General features: G+C 40.2%; 2 protein-coding genes across 2 annotated transcripts; both read right to left on the reverse strand.

Moving 5' to 3' along the window:
• Nucleotides 1-268: 268 nt before the first annotated feature.
• Nucleotides 269-2561, reverse strand: prlhr2a (prolactin releasing hormone receptor 2a). Its single transcript, XM_061072310.1, has 2 exons — nt 2098-2561; nt 269-905 (listed from the first exon to the last, which is right to left on the reverse strand). Exons 1-2 carry the CDS (start codon nt 2559-2561, stop codon nt 269-271), a joined length of 1101 nt encoding a protein of 366 aa, XP_060928293.1.
• Nucleotides 2562-12487: 9926 nt separating this feature from the next.
• On the reverse strand, nt 12488-17545 carry got1l1 (glutamic-oxaloacetic transaminase 1 like 1). Its single transcript, XM_061071115.1, has 8 exons — nt 17341-17545; nt 16087-16268; nt 15697-15820; nt 14384-14601; nt 14123-14273; nt 13481-13646; nt 13164-13306; nt 12488-12627 (listed from the first exon to the last, which is right to left on the reverse strand). Exons 1-8 carry the CDS (start codon nt 17543-17545, stop codon nt 12488-12490), a joined length of 1329 nt encoding a protein of 442 aa, XP_060927098.1.
• Between the last annotated feature and the right edge of the window lie 2572 nt (nt 17546-20117).

Genomic DNA, 20117 nt, shown 5'->3' on the forward strand with positions numbered 1-20117 from the left:
GGAGGTCGAGTTTATAACCAATACTGCAGCCAACCACAAGATGGCGATCAAGATGTGAGTTTCCCCTTTGGACAGCTGTCATGTTGTCCATCTTTGCAAGCAGCATTTTGACGAACTACAGAGACAAATTTAGTGTGGAGAGTTTAGGTGAAAGTTGAGAATCTGACTCATATCTAATAATCTTATTTCCATGTTTCCAGAACGAGATGAATGAAGTCTGTCCGAAGACACAAAGACTTAATCAACAGCTGCCTAACACACAAGAGCTTTACAGAACCACGCTGGCTGTGGCACAGTTATTGGCCGAGATGCCGATGCGACGGCGACACGTGAACATCTTGCGCAGCTCGGAGCGGAAGCGGTCGTGCAGCCAGGCGTAGAGGAACGGGTTACAGCAGGACGAGCTCATGGCGCACAGGTGACAGAGCAGCTGGATGAGCAGAAAGTACCTCTTGTCAATCAGGTCGATGTCAATGTCGCGCAGAACGTTGAACACGCTGATGGGCAGCCAGCAAATGCCGAACGCCGCCACCACCAGGCTCACCAGGCGGAAGGTCTTGCGTTTTCGCACGCGCTGGGCCTCCGCCTGGCTCTGGGTGTGGTGGCCGGGTACGACACAGTTCCGCAGCTTGACAGAGATGCACAGGTACGAGATGCAGAGCGCGGAGAGGGGCAGGACGTAGGTGATGAAGAGGGTGCTGTACGCGTAGGCCAGCCGCTCCCGCTCCTGGCCCATCCAGAACTCCTCGCAGATGGTGAAGCCCTCGTTCTTAAACTCCACGTGGTAGGTGTGAGCCACAGCCGGGGCCACCAGGCTGCAGGACATCAGCCAGATCCCGGCCAGGAGATAGGTGCACGCCAAGACCGAGATGCGCTTTTTTAGGGGGTGCACTGTGGCGTAGTATCTGTAGAGAAAGAGGAGGAGGAGATTGGGATTAGATGAGATCTCTCATGTCTAAAACGTGTGGGGGGAAGGTGGGACGTGCCAGGTGACTCAATTTCGAAGAAGAAGCTTTTGTAGCACTGCAGATAATAACAGCCTTGTGTAACTCGAAACAAAAGACAAAACATTTTTTTATCTTTACAAATATCACAAGTTGGATCTGAGGCTGTCGACATTGAAGGGAAAGGATTTGTTCCGCCTGAAAACAGCTTGACGCAATGAGCAATTGAGAAAATGTACAGTGTTTTAGTATAGTCTGACAAATCCCCCTTCCATTCTTTTTGTTCTCCATATCAAGAGATTTGCATGTAAAGAGACCCAAAGGAAGGATTCCAGGGAACAGTATCTGTGGAGAGCTGTATCTGTTGCAGTGTGAGCAGCCGTGAAAGAAACATGATCATCTCTTTACAGATGAAGCATAAATGGCGAACACATGATTAAAACATCAATAAAAGCAGCACAGTGCAAGAATACATAAATATTCATCATTTTTTGGATGAAATATTGAGCAGAAAGGAGAAAAGAGAAAGTAAATGTGTGTGGTCACCTATGGTTTTTTATTTTATTTTATCAGTCAAGGCCGTTGAGTTTCAGGTTTAAAACATGTATCCATATATGCAATTTCTTTGAGTAAAAAATCTCAAACGGGTCCATTTGACCTCGAGACGTGTATAGCGTTCAGAGTTCTTGAGCGTGGAGAGAAAAAAACACTTCAAGATCGGTTATCATTGAAACAACTCAACAGTGCTTCTCAAAGAAATACCCGAATACACTTCAGGACTCGTGTTACATTCTTCAAGGAATTGTTTCAATTATCATTGCCAAAAAATGATGATTATATATATTATATGTGTTTGCATATTTTTACTCCCATCTTTTCAGAGCTGGTATAAAATCATCCACTACATTCAGGTGCTTACATTTGCATCTGCCTCTGCAATTTGATGCAATTTCCTTCAAGAGATGCATGATTGCACCTTGTGTTAAGGTCGGAGTTTATGGAAAGGTGGCTAAGTGGGTTTGGATGGAAATCCTCAGAACTTGTTTGGCTTTTTGCTCTTCTGACGACGCATCACTGAGAGATGCATGCAAACAACAGATCCCATGCTTATTATTGTTGTCTGTCCACAGTCACCTGGTGTGTTGTGACGTACCTGTCCACACCGATGGCAGTTAGAGTGAAGACTGACACGTACACCGTCACCGGCTGGATGAGGTAGACCAGGTAGCACATGAAGCGCCCGAACACCCAGCCGTGGGGGTTGAAGGCGTACGCCAGCGTGAAGGGGACGCACGTGGCACACATCAGCATGTCGGAGAAGGCCAGGTTCCCGATGAAAAAGTTGGTGACGTTGTGCATCTTGCGGGTGCAGCAGATGACGTAGAGGAGCAGGTAGTTGCCGAACACCCCCACCAGGGCCACCAGGGTGTAGCAGGGGATGATGAGCGGCTTGAAGGACTGCAGCAGCTCCACGCCCACAAACTGGGGGCTGCGCTTGGAGGAGCTGTTTTGCAGCACCACCTCAAAGACCTGACCACTGTCACTCCCATTCACATCATGCAGCATCACGCATGGGGGGGTGAGCTCAGCTGCCCAGCCGCTGCCTATGCCCTCCATCCCAGAAGCCTGATGTCGACCTGGAGGTGTGAAACCATGACAACAATACAGTACATGTGATGTTTTGTTGGAAATTTTGTCCAACACACATCACACAGCACATGGACATATTCACTGTGTCTCTTCCTAAACAACCTGGGAACAAATGCGAAACGTGAACAGTCTGTGTAGGAACATACCAAGGTCATACTGAGCAAATCTAAATCCTTCAAATTCAAGTAACAAAGATTTGTCCAATGAGAAAATAATTATAAATAGTTTGCAATGATGGAGAATTGGCGCATGTGCTTGCATCATTTCCATCTTTTTCTTTTCAGCTGAAATATCTGCTTCACTCACTTGAAGTCGTTGAAGCCAGGGATGTGCTGATATGATCAAAGACATGAGCATGTCATGCAAACCGTTACAATCAATTTAATAGAAATGTTCCATTTTATAATTTTCCAACCATGTGCAACTGCAGATAAACTGCTCAGTTTAACGAGGCTCTTCTTCTCTACATTTATAATTCACTTGTGCGCATGAAGCTTCAAAGAGAAATTCACTGAATAATAGTAGCTGTCTTCTGTTACAGTATCACAATGTCTTTAATGGGTGAGGTTGATTGCTGCATTGTACTGACATGAAGTAGCCTATGCATGGGTGCCTTTCAGTTAGAGTGGATATTATAGATGTGGTGAAGCGCCTGTGCACGTGGCATTTAAGAAACATAAAATCCAGCCCGGGGAAATTAAAAGGTGCGTAATGGTGATGTAACAGGGAAAACCACACAGCAGTGACCCCTTAGGCACAAACTTGTATTTTGAATGTCCGGTCCAGTTCTTACAATAATACTACTCAAAACAAGAAAATTTGATCGCAGATAAAATACATTTCTGTGAAAAGTGCGGATGATATGTTAAAACTTAATTTGTGTCTTAATGTCCTCACTGAAATTCCCCTCTGTCATAACACTGTATGCACAGGGTTATCAGAGCAGGTTGTACTGTGAACTGAAGTGGCAGAATCTATATACGGCTACTGAATATAATGCTGAGTAGAGCCAGATGTTTTTATATCGATTGTTTTAAACACCTCTGTATCCCTTCTGACTGACTGACTAAAGACAGACTAAAAGTATAATAAAATGGTGACAGTAGTATTGTGATATTTTACTTAACAGACATCAGTGTACAGAATTTTTAAATATTTACTGTCTCTCCAATAGAGATTTACAACCTTAGATCCCATGCAGTTTGAAAGAAAACTCTACAGCCTCTATACATGATCAAATGCATTTTTTTTTTAAATTCAAGTTAAAAAAAAATTGTCTCAGAGAAAAACGTTATAAATTATTTGCAATGAGAGGGAACGGATGCGTGTTTGCGCAATGGTCCACCCACCTTCATCTTTTCAGGTCAAACAATTGCTCCACTGACTTTAAGTCATTGTTGAATCAATTTCCAATTTCGAACGGGAATAAATGCCTCTCACCTGCCGCGCGTTGCTTTCTCAGTTCCCAGCCACAGAGCGAGTAGGAGCGGAGGAGAGATGAGATCCAGTGGAGGAGAGATGAGATCCAGTGGAGCCTCTGTGCGCCTCTCACACGGTCTGACGGCGGAGCAGCGCCACGGAGCCGTGTGTTCTCACTCTGAACCTCCACACTATGGATCGTGTGCCGATATGATGCGTTCAAGTGTTATGTTGACAGGGAATCAACAGGTGCACACTCCGGGTGACGCGCACGGCTCTGCTTCAAGTCTGCGGGTCTTTATTAAAACTTGACTGACAGGCAGCTCCTATGAGTGGCTGATGCGTGCGTCTCTGGGGGTTCAGTCTGCTGCACATTGTCAACGAAAGCATATGAGTAAAAAAACTCCTGTAATACAGTTACACGAGGCAAAAGCTTTCTCTATTGGTTAAAGACAAATAACAGATAAGTCTGAATTTTCACATCAGCTTTTTTACCCTCGAATTTGGCTCAGTGTTCTTCACAGATAAGAAAAGATAAAATAAGATAAGGTTAGATACAATATGGCTATGTTTGTTGTTGTATAAGGTATGATATGATGACATAAGATACAATGCAATGCAATAAGATAATATAAGATAAGATAAACCTTTATTGATCCGTCAATTAAAGATTGACACGGCAGTGCAGGTGGAAACATTTAGTTAGCAATAAGATTAAAAACAGAATCTAGAATAAACTAGATAAAAATTGAAATACCGTATATAATAAAATAGATATTCCACATATATTCAATACTTTATACAGGGGAACCACACACCCCTGAAAAGTCCATTATCCTAAGCTATATATATAACAGTGATGTGTTATTGTGACCGGCACCTTTTTGTGTATCCTCCACTGCTGCCTGGATTAATGCAGCAGCAGAGAACCGTACCACAGTGTCTTTAATGTTCGAACCGTCATCCTCCACTGGTCACGAATATTTGTAAAGGGACCAATGGGGCAGACTGATAAGGAGGTGACGTGATGTGGTGTCTGAATGAGAGGACGACCACAGATGGAGCTCTGTGGGCAGCGTGTTTGATTTGTGCTAAACTGATTATCAGGACATCCAGTCTCTCCCGTAACAAGCCAGACAGCAGAGGGCAAACAATCACTGCTGTGTATGCTTCAATTAGTGGAGCTGCTCTGAATCAATAGCCTGCTTTGAAGCCTGATGAGAAGGCATGGTAAAGGAGAACCTGATGTGAGGTACCCAGGGGAGGTTTAATGCACAGTGTGTCTGAGGCTTCCGAGTGTTCATTTAATACTTAAAGAGTTTAGCTGTATGTAATTTTGGAGGTTAACTCTCCTCGCTCTTCTCACTACAGCATATGGCCAGCACAAGGTGTTACAGCTGAAATGAACCAGAGGCCATTAGAACGTTCAACACACTGGCAAAACAATAATAAAGAAATATGTGCTTTAGTTAAGATAAGAGAAGATAATCTTATATTTGTCCCACAATGGGGAGATTTACGATTTTACAGCAGCAGTCAAAAAATAGAAAGAGTAACTAATAGAACATAAATAAGCAATAATTATAATTGCAGGGAAATGTTAAAAAAAACATGTTCATGTTTTAGAATATATCATATGAATAAAAACTAGAAGATACAGAGTACAAACAGAATATATACAATGTGATAATATATACAGTCGAATATATACAGTTTTCTGGATTTGAATTCTGTGTTTTGATATTGGTTTGCATTCTGAGTTCTCTGTTCCTGTTTTATTTTGAAATTCCCCTCTTTCTGTCTGTCTTGCTATACTTCCTGTTTTTGTTCTGTTTCCCGCCCGATGTGTTTGCCTTGTGTTCAACCGTCCCTGCCTCCCACATTCCCTTTGTCAGGTACTCTGTTCACGTTTCCTAGTGTTTCGGTTTCTCTCACCATCGTCACTTTACTTTGTTGTTTCGCATTAGTGCCTTCTTTTTGCGGAGCTTTGGATTTAATCTACCTGTCTTCCAGTGACTGTAAGTCTGTTTACTTAACAAAACATTTTGTATTTGCTGTTAAGTCTGTCATTCCTACAAACATTAAACCCTGACAATAACACCCTGTTGTGCAAAGTTGCTAAACCATCAAAATACAACAAAAGAATAATATGCAAGAACAATATAGCACATCAAATAAGTGGAATAAAATAGGTCAAATTAAAATTGGATAAAGAGAATTCTAAACCCAGCTCCACTGGCAGCAGGCTGTTCCAGAGTCAAGGACTCAAATGCAACCTCCCCCTCATTCTTTGCCATCACCCACATAAACTCAAATGCCAGTGTCAGGTGACCTTAGTGATAGAGGGGCAATATTAAAAGCATTTCTAACAAGTATGCAGGTGCTTGTACATTAAGTGATTTGAAAATTTATAACAATTTTAAAAAACTGACAAGCAATCCACAGAAGGGATTGTAGAACAGTATAAAGTTAATCCCTTTTACAACCATTACCTCTGTCAGTATTATTGGCAGAAAAAAAAAATCTTCTACACCAAAAACAATGATCTTTGGGGAATCTACAGCAAAACCTCTTCTGATACTGTTGAAAGGACAATTGCAGAAAGTCAAAAGCTGTGGATGTTTGCTGTGGACATGACTTGGACTTGCTGAAGGGAAATATTACAACGTTTTCATTCAAGCTATCATTAAACAAACCCTCTGACTATTTATACTGTAAAGCTGCAGTCATCCTGTCTGACTATTATAGGTCTAATTTCTCAAGCAGACAACAAGCAGACGGGAACTGTGTTTTTTCCACAAGCATTCACTTACATTGAATTTACAGTTTAAGCATCAGATGCAATATTTGATCATATTGTTCTCTTTATGGGATAATGAGCAACATTCATTTTGTTCTATGGGATATCAAAGCTAATGGGAAATAACTCAAACTGGCTGTATACAGCTTCATGTACATTTTCTGTCATGAGCTTTTTTCAGACATGAATTCAGGAAAATGTCTGGAAAACTGGGTTTGCTTTTACAAATGTAGAACGCAGCAGGAGATTGTCCAAATCCGACATTTTCAAAAGAACATGAACAATTCTGTTAGATTAAGGCGAGGGTCATGTCCGGGTTAAACATGCAGGAGGCAAGGAGATGTGCATCATCTTTTTTAATACTGTAGCAAATGGACTTATTGTTAAGTGTTGTGTATAAGTCTTGACTGTTTATAGGTCTTGTCTTTCCAGGTTGACATCCAATCCATTGTCAAGTCATGGATTAAAATAAGACAACTAACTAGCGTAACAAGGTATAACTGCCCTGCAGGACTTGTGATCACGAAATCAAACTCTGACACTTTACAGAACAACTTCTCGGCTTAACAACTCTTCACAGTAAAGCATTGCATTGTACCCCAGTAGACGTTTGTTCTGAGGTGTCATCACACGATGTTTCAAGTATTTTGCGACCACTTGTCTTCAAGGTCAAACACAGAGTGATGAAAACAAACCCCAGACCCTGAGTTATACAGAGGAAGATGGCACAATGAGTCACCATGGTGTATTAGTCATGTCTGCATACAGCTTTACATTGCAATCAATGTTTCAACTGTCATGGTCCTTGAACCTTGAAAGACACATATCTTCCTGTATCTGTTTGGTTTTATCTAGCATGCTTTTGATTTAACAGATTTTGAGATTAATTTCAGGGCCTTGAAGATCAATGTTCCTTGTGATCCTGTGACGAGTGACAGCCTTGTGAGAGAAGCCAGTTTTATATTGATAATATTAGTATATATATATATATATATCCCCTTTACTTTTCATCATTCACTATTTTTATTTTAGCTTTTAAATTCTATTCTATGATATTTCATTATCAGCATTTGTATTAGTTGAGTCTTATTCTTAGCTCATCTTTCAATTGTGAAGTCTTTAAAAACTGCATTAACCTGCAAGGTGATATACAAATCAAGATAGATGGATTGATGGATTTATGAAATTTGGCACAGACATACACTACAAAATCTTGTGACAGCTCTCTTAAACTAAAGACATTCCTATCAGACTCTGACTTATGTTAGTTCCAGAAGCCCTTAATAAAATGTGTATTCATGGCCATCTATAGATGAGAAGATGCTTTACTCAGAACAAATGGCTAGTTCAAGATGGCAGGGAAAAGTCAGAGGTTAAGAATCAGTAAGAATCATCTCCTGAGGGAAAACTGTTGAATGCAGTGTTAGACATATCATCTTAACTAAAGACCAAACATAGTTTCGAAGATGTTGAATGCTGGTACTGTCATCACTGATGGCGATGATGGATTTCCCAAACTATGGAAACTTAGGTCGCACTCAGCAGAGCGCATATCCACAAAAGGCCCTTTAAATTCAATCAAGCCACATCAAAATGCACACACTCATAAACACCAGTGCCCTAAATATGCCAGATTTTTGTCATCATGATCCATGATTTGTTTTCAGTATATAGAAACTGGTGAAAAGTTAAAAAAATGCCATATCTTGCAATGTTAAATACAGTGAGAAAGAAAAAATCCTAGATCCACCCCAAAATTGTATGGATTATTTAATTGCCCATGTTCCATCCTTTCACTAAATGTTGGTTTAAATATGTTTGGTAAAACATAACCTCCTTTACACAGAACTGATTCACACACCTCGCATCCGTCTGCTGAAGTCTTCTTACAATAGGCCACACCCGAAAAAAAGTGTTTTAGAGCCACACAGTAAAAACATTTCAGTTCACCGTGCGTCATAAACATCCGTTAGTGCCCTTCTAACACATGACTTAGCAGCAATCACATTTAACAGGTTTTGACAACAAACTCATTTCACTGAAAGTATTTCATGAACTGGAAGTTCCTGTGTTATTCCTACTCCACTTGAAAAGAATGATGCTGTCATAGAATTATAATTTTCTTGTTGCTGATGGCATGTCTTCACTTAGTATGAGTTATTGCTTTAATCAGTGATCACTGTCAGATAGCGCAGTGTTCTTGGAGACAACGGATAAACTACTACCTTCATTGGCACCTCTGTGTGACAAGTTAATGATCAACCATTAGCCATTAACAAAAGCACTGGGTAGAATAAAAGGTTTTCCTAATTTTCAGTTGTTTTGAGACCATTACTCTGGATCAAAGTCCGACTAGACATCGGACAGACATTATCAAGCATTAAGCAAATAATGAATACAACTTTCGTAATAGTCGTGATTCTAACCCTGTGTTGAACATTTGAAAGTCTTATTTGTGTTGAACCATGGAGACCTTTTGGATTTCTGATGTGTTGATTTTTTTATTGGACTCATTGTGTTTATGGACTTTGACCTTGTTCTTTTCCTTCTGTTGATTTTCTGGATTTAAATCTTTGTATTTTGAGTTTATTAATTCCAGTTTCAATTTTGAAACTTCTTTCCTTGTGTGTCCCTCTTATTTCACTTCCTGTCTTTGTTTAGTTTGTTTTTCTGATGACGTCCTTCCCCGCTTTCATTAGCTTCACATGTGTCTTGTTAACTTTATGTATTTAGTCTGTGTTTCTCTTTGCTATGGGCCAGTTTGTCTCGTCAGTTTTTCCTTAGGTCATTGGTGAGTTTTCCAGTGTTTTTTCAAATGATTTTCCTTTCTTGACGTTGCCGTCAGACTTTTGAGTTTGGATTCCTCTGTCAACCTACCTGGAGTCCAAATTAAAACTGCTCATTGGATCTGTCCTTGCTTTACATCTGCATTTATTCCTCTATGTAACACTAATAGGGCTTCTGTCAAAGAATTTATACATTTGATGACTTCCTTGCCTCCAATTTGGCATGACACACAATGTATGTATGTAATCGTTTTTCTGTTATGAAACTGAATGATTTCTGAGAATGGCTTTTATAAGCTGAAAGGCAACCAACCCTTTTCTCTTCTTTACCTTTATTATTTTGCAGTCTTTGTTAATTCAGCTTATTTGGGCAACCCTCTTTATTCTTGTATGCAGGGGAAATATTGCGAATCATGTCCACAATTTATCCCATTACATGAGGTCTGTGATTCAAGCAAATATCTGCCGACACTGTGTACAGGTCAGCATTCCCAGATGAAAATCAAAGGGCTCTAGACAACACTAATGGCTCAGTATACTGTATGTGATGAGACTGTGGAGGACGATGCTGATTATCCTCATTGTTTACCAAAGGTCACTAAGATGAATAGAGTGAACACTCTGGCTCCAAGTCGCAACCTGCTTCTAAGAACTAAACAACATGCAGCGATAATGGTGACATACTCACAAATGAAATGAAGGCTCCAGGGATATATAGTTAGATAAAAAGCATGTGTTTAAAAAATCTTTAAGAAAAACAAGAAAATAACATGATCCATGACTGTCAGGTGTGTTTAGAGAGAAGAGGATTTCAGACAATAATTTTCTGTTTAATCCATTCATATCCTTTGAAAGTGTTTATTTTGACCAAATGACAATACAAGCTCCATATAATTTATTATGAATCAGAATTTTTTACAGATGAAATACTACTCTGAGAAGCGGCCAAGAAATTACATCTTATATCTAAATGGTTTGATTTATTATGTCAATGGTGCAGTCGTGCACGTACACATGAACCTGTTGGATGAAGAGAAATTCTTAATGTGTGCTTAAAAATACTTTGGTCACATTATTCAGCTGTGGTATCGGAAAATAATCCAACCTGATAAGAACTGCTTTTAGCTTATGGATAGAAAAATCTCAAATGTTTGCACCAGAGTGCATCAGACTCACTTGAGAGAATCAGTGACAGGGTTTTAGTCAATGTTGTTTATCCAGCTGAACTATAAACTGCACATGTTGTCAATATGTTTGAGATTTCTCTGCCTGCTGTTCACTGTAACCTTGAAAGGAATGCATGAAGCATCCTTTTTGCTTTGAATGCAGCAACCAATATACGGCTGCTTGTCTGAGGCTTATCCCTCTAAAGGTTACCCTCGGGCCTCTGATAAGCTCTTGATTCACATTATATTAGATAGTGCTGGTGTTTGCAGAGCCTGTTGTTTCTAACAATATCCAGAGTATATATCCACAGAAAATATAATAACGTCTCTAAATTCACAAATTTCATACCGGAGAAACATAACAGAGTCAATTTAACAGTTTAAATAATTTAATAGAATGACTTTAAAAGGACACATCTGTAGCATTAATCACATTAACAAGCGCAAGATATACATGAAGGAACAATTTTATAAGAATAGACTGTGTTGCTGAGAGTTTAATGCTAAGTTTGATACCACTCTTTGTTAAATAAAGTATGCGACAGCCAGGGGCCTCTTAGCTTAGCTTTAATTTAATCTGTAAGACTGAACACAGTGGGGAATGGCTAGAGTCGTTCATATAGTTCATATAGAGTACTCAAATAATTGTCTCCCATCCTCATGAAAATACCTAGGATGGATACGTGTGCTCACATACAGGGGTCCTGGTTCAGGGGTTTGAAAATGTGGCCTTTCTAGTCTGTCTGCCCAGGTCAATGGGTCTGAGTCATAAACTGTATATAAAGATGGATGATGCATCTTTACTTCCTCCCATTTTACAAAAAATAATCCAAAATATCGTTGATACAGATTTTTAGATCATTTTGAGCCAGAGTCATGAAGCTGAAGTATCAATCATGCACTCGACCAATCACAAGTCCTTGTCCAGACATCCAGATCTTAACAGAAATGAGAAATATTTGCACTTGAACAAACATCAGAGCTACTTCTGAAATCACAGAAACCCTTTTTGAGTAAAATTTGACATGTTTTGTGGCCTTTTAGTTTGGTCCATGTATATATGGCAACATGCAGGAGGTGGGGTTTATGACCAACACTGCATCCAGCCACCAGGGGGCAATCCAGAATATTTGGCTTCACTTTTGAGGAGCTGTCATGGTGTCTATCTTTATATATAGTCTGTGGTCTGGACCGCCTCTCAACCAGGGTTAAACACGGGTATAGATGCTGCCTAACTTGCGTAAACTGAAATAGAGATTGCACATTGGCAATTACAGGACTTTTGGGGGGGGTTTTGGTTTATTTAAAAAAAAGTATTTAATTAATTAAAGCAACCAGAGAAAACGTTCATAGAATTATACAAGTGGAAGCAGTTGCATTTTGTCACCTTTGCCAATCTGCTAAGCTAACCAGCTGATGGCTGTAGCTGTCGAGATTTTACCATATGAAAATGAAACATCAAAAACAGAGGATGAACATTTGCCAAAAACAAGGGTCAGGTCTATTTCACAGTTACTAATGACCGGACTTCTATCATCAAAAGTAAGCGGAGGTTCAATATGCAATCATTCTCCTTTGTTAACAACAACTATCGAAATAACATTTACTTTGTGATTGCCACAGCTGTAATAATGATCAGGGAAACGAGCATTTCATTATTTGAGGGAAGCTTGAAAGCCCCTGTGACACAGATTTCAGATCCTGATTTCAAAAGCCATGTGATCATGGTGAAGTGGTCATGGCCAGATAGATGGACTCTGATATATACTTCAGGTTACGGCCGTTGATTGCGCTCACATTCAGACAGCCACTGGGAAGGAGGTTCACATGTCTCCTCTTTGTCAAAAATTCCACCTGCTGATCTAAAGCAGACCAAAAAAAACACAAGAAGTACAGAGAACACTCAGAGGTTGTTAAGATAACATTTCTGTTGCTTCATTGGAGAACACTGGTCTTATTTAAACAAAAGGCAGTAAAATAATCATATGTTTAGCGATTTTATCTAATGTTGATAAATCAGAGACTGTAAAACATCTGTAGGATGCCAAGATCATGAATATTCATTTTCAGTACACTGATTACTGTTAAAGCATGTGATTTACAGACATAAAGTAAGCCATACATATTTTGGAACTGTTTATAGAGTGCAATAATGATATTCTAGTAAAAAGCTGCCAGAATATCTGGCTTTGATTCTGTTCATAATTATGAATAAAAATGCACTCTACATTCCTGTTATTGATTTGTAAAGGAGGTAACAGAGGCGATGAGGAAAGCAGCTGAGAAAGTAATCATGAATATCAGGCATGAGTTCCTTTATGCTGTCAATCACTTGCTATAGATTATGAGAAAAACACCCCTTCAATTATTCACATGTCAGAAACAGTTAGCTCCTCACCATTCAAGCCTGTACAACAGTAGAGTCCACCTTGTTGTGTCAGGTGGTCCCAGCAGCCTGGAGTTCCCAGAAGCCTCAGCTTCTCCCTCAAAATGTCTCTGATCAGCTTACTTCTCTCAACCATGCGCTTAACTTCTCCCTGCCTGGGGGACAATAATTGCACCAAATACTAAGGACACCGGCAGTTTAACTTTGTGTGCATGAAGGAATCGATCAAGCAGTCTAGCTGTCATTTCGTACTGACACGGCAGTGATGCTTCTGTCCAGGCCACATTTTTCAGTTAGCAGATAATTAATGTGCGTGGAGCATGACTCACCATTCAACAAGATGTGCGGGGTTACTGAGCACAGTGGCAACGACATCTGCTCCTCCCACAGACGGCCAGGCCCACAGTGACCTGACTAACTTGACAGCTTGAGACTGCAGCGATAACAGGAGGCTTCTCTGCTTCAACACGCACAGCAGGTGACCCACAGCCTCACCTGGGAAAGGTTAAGAAGAGGAGCCTGGTGCAAATAAACACTTTTTTCCAGTTACATTACTTTATTTCTGCTGAAAATAAGTTAGCTCAGAAAATGAAATAAGCCACTCGCTTCTGGGCGAGTGAATAGAGGGTCACTGAGACACAAGCAAAAAGCAAAGAGCTGAGCCGCCTAATGACGAGTTACAGGAGGGAGATGCAGAGCCCTCTCTCTCTCAAGAGAGTAATTACTGGAAGGCAGCAGAAAACGTGAGTTATATGAGCAGGTGCCTTCTGTGGAACATTCAGTAAGACAAACATGAACATACAATGCTGTACTCGTCTATTTTATGCAGTGACTATGCAAATAATAATAAAAACTATTATTACTATTATTATTTTGTAGTATAGGCTAATTTTTCCAATTGGAGTTCCTATGGCCATAAGAGCAAACACATTAATCTTTGCAATCAGATGTATTTTTAGAATTACTCTTACCATAAAGGCCAAAGCAGTGGGAGAAGGACTGAGCACAAAGGAGCTCCATGCCTTGGGATGCACAGAGCTGTACAGGCCAGGCATCCCGCTTAAAATCTCCATAGCAGAGCCCCTGAGCAGGCAGCAGGAGGAAAGGGAAGAGCCTTCGCCTCTGTTGAAACAGTGCCAAGACAGCAAAGGATGATCCAAGCAGCAGTTAAGAGCAACTTGTCTGATAAAAATCATTATAGCCATTGTTAGAGACTGTAAATGTATCGATACCATGATTAGTTGTGTAATCACAGTCCACTGATCCTGAGAGAGATCTGCTCCGGTTGGGTAATGGGCAGACGCTGACAGAACAACAACACTTTGCTCAGGAGCCCCCTCCAGATCCTGCAGAAGCTTCTCCAAACAAATGGAGCGCAGCTTATCATCCCAGTAATAATACCGACGGATATCCTGGATCCCCGCTGCCTGGAAGATGCCAGCCAATGAGTCTGCACGGAGGATCAAGTCAAAACATAATATTAGATGTCTAAAGCAGAACAAACTTTTTGAGATACCTTAGCATGTAATTACAGTCAGAGGCTACTGTGAGTGAATTTTTTCTCAATTCTTTTTAAAACTAGGATGGTTCTCAGAAGTGCACATACCTCCCAAAGGCCAAATAGTCCCTTTAAATTCAATCAAGCTGCACCACATTTCACTCACTCAGAAATATTAGTGCCCTTTCTCAGCGTTGAAGAAAGTGAAAAAAGTTACTGGATCAACTGAATGATCTGGATTCGCACATAAATGTTACGCGTCCATAAATGTTACGCACCAAATTCTGTTGTAATCTGTCCAAACCCTGAACCTTGTTTTTGTGTAGGCTTGCCAACAATCTAAATCACCTGCAAACAAACAGGGGTGAAAACATAACCTCCTTGGTGGAGGTAGCAATTCAAATACATCCTGTTTAACCTCTTGTCTGAGATGCATTTGTAATGAATGAATTAGTAATTTAACTCTTTAAAAAATGCACACACAAACCATGATTAGGCATTTGGTCTGCATTTCTGAATCTATAGTGATGGATATAACACATTCTAGAGGCATACATTCATGCAGTTCTTCATTGTAATGTGTCTTGCACATATTTTCTTTTTTATTCACAAATCTAGTGAATACACTGTATCTGAGAGGTGTAAAATACTTTCAATGAATGTTTGTCAAGGATCTGTGTGAATTATGAGCTACTTTTTCTCTGTCTGGAATGAAATCCTTTTGTTGTTGTCTTGTTCACACACCTGTTATTTCCATTTCCAGCATTTTTAACTCTGAAATCTCAGAAAAATGTCTGTTGCTATGGATACAGTAAAATGATGTGTTATCTGATCATTGGTTCATGTTATTGTGACATATATACAGGACTCATGCTCTAAATATGTAGATAACACAATGTTGCTGTACTTATCACGTTGATGTGAAATCAGATGCATTGGTTTATTGATGCTCCATGAGCATAATTCAACGTGTGCCACATCTTAACGCCAATAAACCGGGGGTCATGTCTTTAGATACTGTTTACAGGAAGTAGGGTTTTACTCGACCATCGCAAGGGGAGGAGAGGTAGACCGGGCCGCACCAAGCAGCACCGGCATCGAAGCAGTGCCTCAGGAGTTCAGCCCCGAGGCGCACAGCAGCAGTAAAGCCAGGGGTCTGGACACCCAACACCTGCAACAACAGCCAATTAAAATGAAGAATTAGGTCTAGTTTTTAATACAACTATGAGGATGATGAAACACTGCAGAGCTGATCTTGTATTGATTTACTCTGAAGATGAAGCTGAGTGTGAATTCATGATTTATCAGTAAGTCCATGTAATGGGGCTGATTGATTGTATGTGTGGCTAGGGGCCTTATTTACTGCTGCACAGACAGAGCAGTACTTATGAATCTAAGCTACAATTGGTTACTGTATATGTGTAAAGCTGTGATTACCCGGCTCTCCATTATAGCCTGGGATTCCTTCCCCAAAACGACCTCATTGGCTCGCCTGGTGAATTCAGTTAGCCCAAGAGAAGATGGATACTCTGGACAAAGGGTGGGATCAGCGTTTAACTGTTGTTTTATTTTCCCAACGAGACGTAGTTGAAAGGTCTTCCCCTCCTCACTGTAATACTCTGTAAAACACAGTGAGTGCACAGGTATTATTAAAATCCAACAAGACGCTGTATCAAACAATGAAAATTGAGGTGACAAGGAGAAAATATTTCAGTTTCAAAGTCACATTAGATTTGACATATTCCTGCTGACAATCAAACAAGCTAATGGACGGGAGTAATCATAAACCTTTTGGCAGAGGTAACAATCCAAAGTCAAGTAAAACCCAACCTCCAGGTTTTAAAATGTCCCTTCAGAAATCTGTGGGTGAAATCACATCAACACTTTGTCCCTGTTTTCCACAAACTATTTCTGGAGCCGAAGCTAAATAAACACATAATTTCTTTATTTAACTGAGAAATCTAGTTCACTGTGAATTCTCCCTTAACCTATTATGAGTCATATGTCAAACAACATGTCCAGAGGGAGTCAGTAATTCAGAGTAAATGACGATAGGTGTTATATGCAGTGTGTCTAACTGATGGAGCACATTAATTCAAAGCTCTTGAAAGGGTGAACCATGAAACGAAAAGACAGACAGCAACATGTCCATTTCACACCGGCCAATTATATTATATCAATAATTACATAAGTATTTCATTTTCAACAATGGCGATATACACAAAATATGTATTGATGCTTATGCATAGTTCAAGCACAGTGAGGAAGTGTAATACATAACTGATCTAGAACAGTTTTGAAAGATGTTTTGTCAAGTGTTTGTCAACAAAGAAGAATTTAAAATCACAATCTTCCCTCAGTCTTAAAACTTAAAGAAGTAACAGAAGTGTGACATCTGTTGAGATAATTATCAACTTTTTTCAAACTTTTTTTTTCATCTTGATAAAATGTTTGACCATATCATCCAGCCTATTTCTGAGGAAGACCACCTGTCTCGAAAGAAATAAAAACATTGAAACATTACCATAACAAACTAAAGATCGATATGTTATACATTGAGTGTTGCTATAAAAACCCTCCCTCCCCCTGCCACTGTGTCTGAGTGGTGCGTCCACAGAAGTAAACATCCAGCAGCGTCATCAGACAGGTCGGATGACGGGACTCACCCACAGACTGTAAATAAAGACCCACCTCTCCCTGTCAGGTCCACTCTCCTGGCCTGAGAGTCTTTCTTGAGGGCGGACAGTAGCTTTGAGTCGGGACCAGGTTCCGGACCCTCCGCCGCCGCCGCTGCCGCTGCAGAGTGAGTATTGATCGGTTCACAGTGATGACCTCCCGGGTCTCCTCCATTTTGCCTGACCCGTTTTTCCTCGAGGCCACCGCTGGGTCGACTCATCTTCTCACCCCGCGAGCAGCATCCGGCCTTTTGTTTAGACTCTGTTGCCAGGCTACAGCACGCGTCTGGATACTGTCACCGAGGCAACGGTGATGGATGAGTTTGTCCCTCCCTAATTTGCGGGTCTGCTGGTGGGAGTTTACTTTGGTCACAGTGAGCTATCGTAATCACACAGGACCTGTTATCAGCTCTGGTCGAAAAGACCTCAGCTGTGCTTGTTTTAGCCCCAAACATTGAACACAAATCCCAACCCATCAATCTCTGCTCCACATTAACGTGTGTGTTGTTGGTTATACAACCGGCCTGTAGCATCCTCCTTACATTGATGAAGAGGCAGTGTTTGATTCTGCAACAGCGTTTCAGTATGGAAGTAAATCTGTCTCACATAATTTAAAAGCCTTTGAATTTCCAGCACTGTTTCATTTTTATATATTTGGAAAATGTTGTACTTTTGTACAGAATTAAACAGAGAGTAACGTGATTGGCCGAATGTAGGTTCGGTTCAGCCCAAATCGATTGCTTAACCTTGGTACCCCGGATTTTACTCTAATTTTGGGATCTGATCGATTTACAGCACGTTGAATATGTGAGGTAGTTGAATTTAGAGGTACAAATCTAAAACATTATGAAATGCTAAATATTAAAACAATATGTAATCAAATTTAACATGCCAAATTCAGGTCGCAAACTTCAATGTAAACATTTTCAGATCAAACATCCAGGATTCCGAGGATAATTGATCGATTGTACTGATCGAACTGAGCCAACATTCAGCTGTTCAAGTTTTGCTTCATAGAGGAAAATATTTCAAATACCTAATTTCAATGCAAAAAATGGTGTTAGAAATTCACAGGCTTAAAATTCTAACTCTGGTGAGACATATTTATGGAGTGAAGGGAGGTTTGAAATATTAAAATAAGACAAATTAGGCATTCTTAAAAACTCAAAAGGCCATTTCCAGATCCCTCATTTCAAGATGAAATATCAGGATTCCAAGGATAAGCAATCGATTCTGGCTCTTACCAAACCAACATTCAGCCAATCGCGTTATGCTCCATTAGTTGAATTTAGAAGAAAAAAAAAAATCCTAATACATCATTCCAAAGCAAAGCAAAATCACTGCTTGAAATTGAAAGGCTTTTAAATCCCAAAATCTGGTGAGACAGATTTGCTTACATATTTCAAGTTAATTAAAATCAACATGAGAAACCCAGTTCTATTTATTTCAAAGTAGGTTTTTCATCACACAAGGAATTTGCTTTGGTCTTTGGTGCATAAACATGAGCTGGACATATTCAGACTATTCTTTTAAGATTTCCTGCTTCCATTTATTTGATTGAATCATCTCCATACAGAGTAGACAATTTTTTTAATACCCCCTGGCATATTTTTACAGATTAACCTTCTATCTTGTGGAATTACATCTCCTCTGTAGTGTTAATGTTTTGTTTCTGCATGTGCCTTTAAACCAAAGCATATTTCTGCACTCAGTTCGAGATGGAGATGAGACATGCAGCTTCCTCCCCTCTCTCCTCTCTCGCTCTTCAAGTTATTACAAAATACAACTGTCCCTTTGCGCTTGTGCATCCAGAGCAATTTTTCTGGGCAGGGAATCATAGGAACAGCCATGTTGCGGAGATAAAGACAAGGCGGTGAATCTAACAGTAATCTAAAAGACCAGGAATCAAAGTCAACATCTTGCAGTTATTATATTGAGGAGAGGAGCAGCGAGTCAGGCTGTGTTAAGCTGATAGTCACATGTCGCTGCACTAGATGGCAGTAGATGGCCAAACCAGGCGGCTGGTCTTGTCAATCAGCTTTCCTCCGGCCTGATTCATCCACTGCAATATTGTTCCCAATACCTATCATCAGAAAATAAACCTCATTATGTGCAACAGATCTTTTTCCCGGTCATATAATAGGGAGGCTTGCATTCTTTTCTTAAATGTAATTGATGCCTCAGGGCTGCTGGCTGCCGAGACAGCTGCATGTGCAGAAATCTGTGTCTTTGTACCTTCCTGGGATGGATTTGTCTTTGTGGGAGTGTTAAGAGAATAGAAAAAATGGGTTTTCGTTTTATTCTGAGTGATTGACAACAAAATATGCATGTGTGACTTGGTCCATCGCTGAACATGTTTTCACATCAAACTGCACCGTGATTGTCCATTAGAGTAAGAGAAAATGCCCTCACGCTTTAAAAACTGGGTGCAGAAATTAAAAGCTGCAGTTCCTGTAATGAAGCCTCAATTGATTCTCTGACTCCAGATTTGTGGTGATCTCAGGAAAAGACTTGATTTATCCTCTACTTTACTGGAGTCTATTTTTAGAGTGAGTAGTGACAAAGAGGTATTAAGCTGGCCCCAGTGGTGTGTAGCTTTGTCACGCCACCGTGTTACCGGCATGAATAAGGTACTTATCTAATTAAGTTGGTGTTGATTCCATTAGATTCAAACTGCTGAGTCCTGAAATCTGGTGTCAAAGGACCTTTTTGTCTGAGGGCCCCCCGTGTTCCAAAAATATCCGTCTGTCCTGAGGAGACCTGTAGTGTAACACTCAGCTCAGAACGAGGGTG

The sequence above is a fragment of the Limanda limanda genome, chromosome 5, assembly GCF_963576545.1.
Source record: "Limanda limanda chromosome 5, fLimLim1.1, whole genome shotgun sequence".
Classification (NCBI taxonomy): Eukaryota; Metazoa; Chordata; class Actinopteri; order Pleuronectiformes; family Pleuronectidae; genus Limanda; species Limanda limanda.

Excerpts from the sequence above, each read along its gene's own strand:
- got1l1 (XM_061071115.1), bottom strand. The coding sequence starts at position 17,545 with ATGAGTCGACCCAGCGGTGGCCTCGAGGAAAAACGGGTCAGGCAAAAT. Across the intron at positions 14,602-15,696 it reads CCTCTCCTCCCCTTGCGATG|ACTCATTGGCTGGCATCTTC; the intron begins GTCGAGTAAAAC and ends TCCTCCGTGCAG. Across the intron at positions 14,274-14,383 it reads TGATTACACAACTAATCATG|AGGCGAAGGCTCTTCCCTTT; the intron begins GTATCGATACAT and ends CTGTTTCAACAG.
- prlhr2a (XM_061072310.1), bottom strand. The coding sequence starts at position 2,561 with ATGGAGGGCATAGGCAGCGGCTGGGCAGCTGAGCTCACCCCCCCATGC. Across the intron at positions 906-2,097 it reads ACTGCCATCGGTGTGGACAG|ATACTACGCCACAGTGCACC; the intron begins GTACGTCACAAC and ends CTTTCTCTACAG.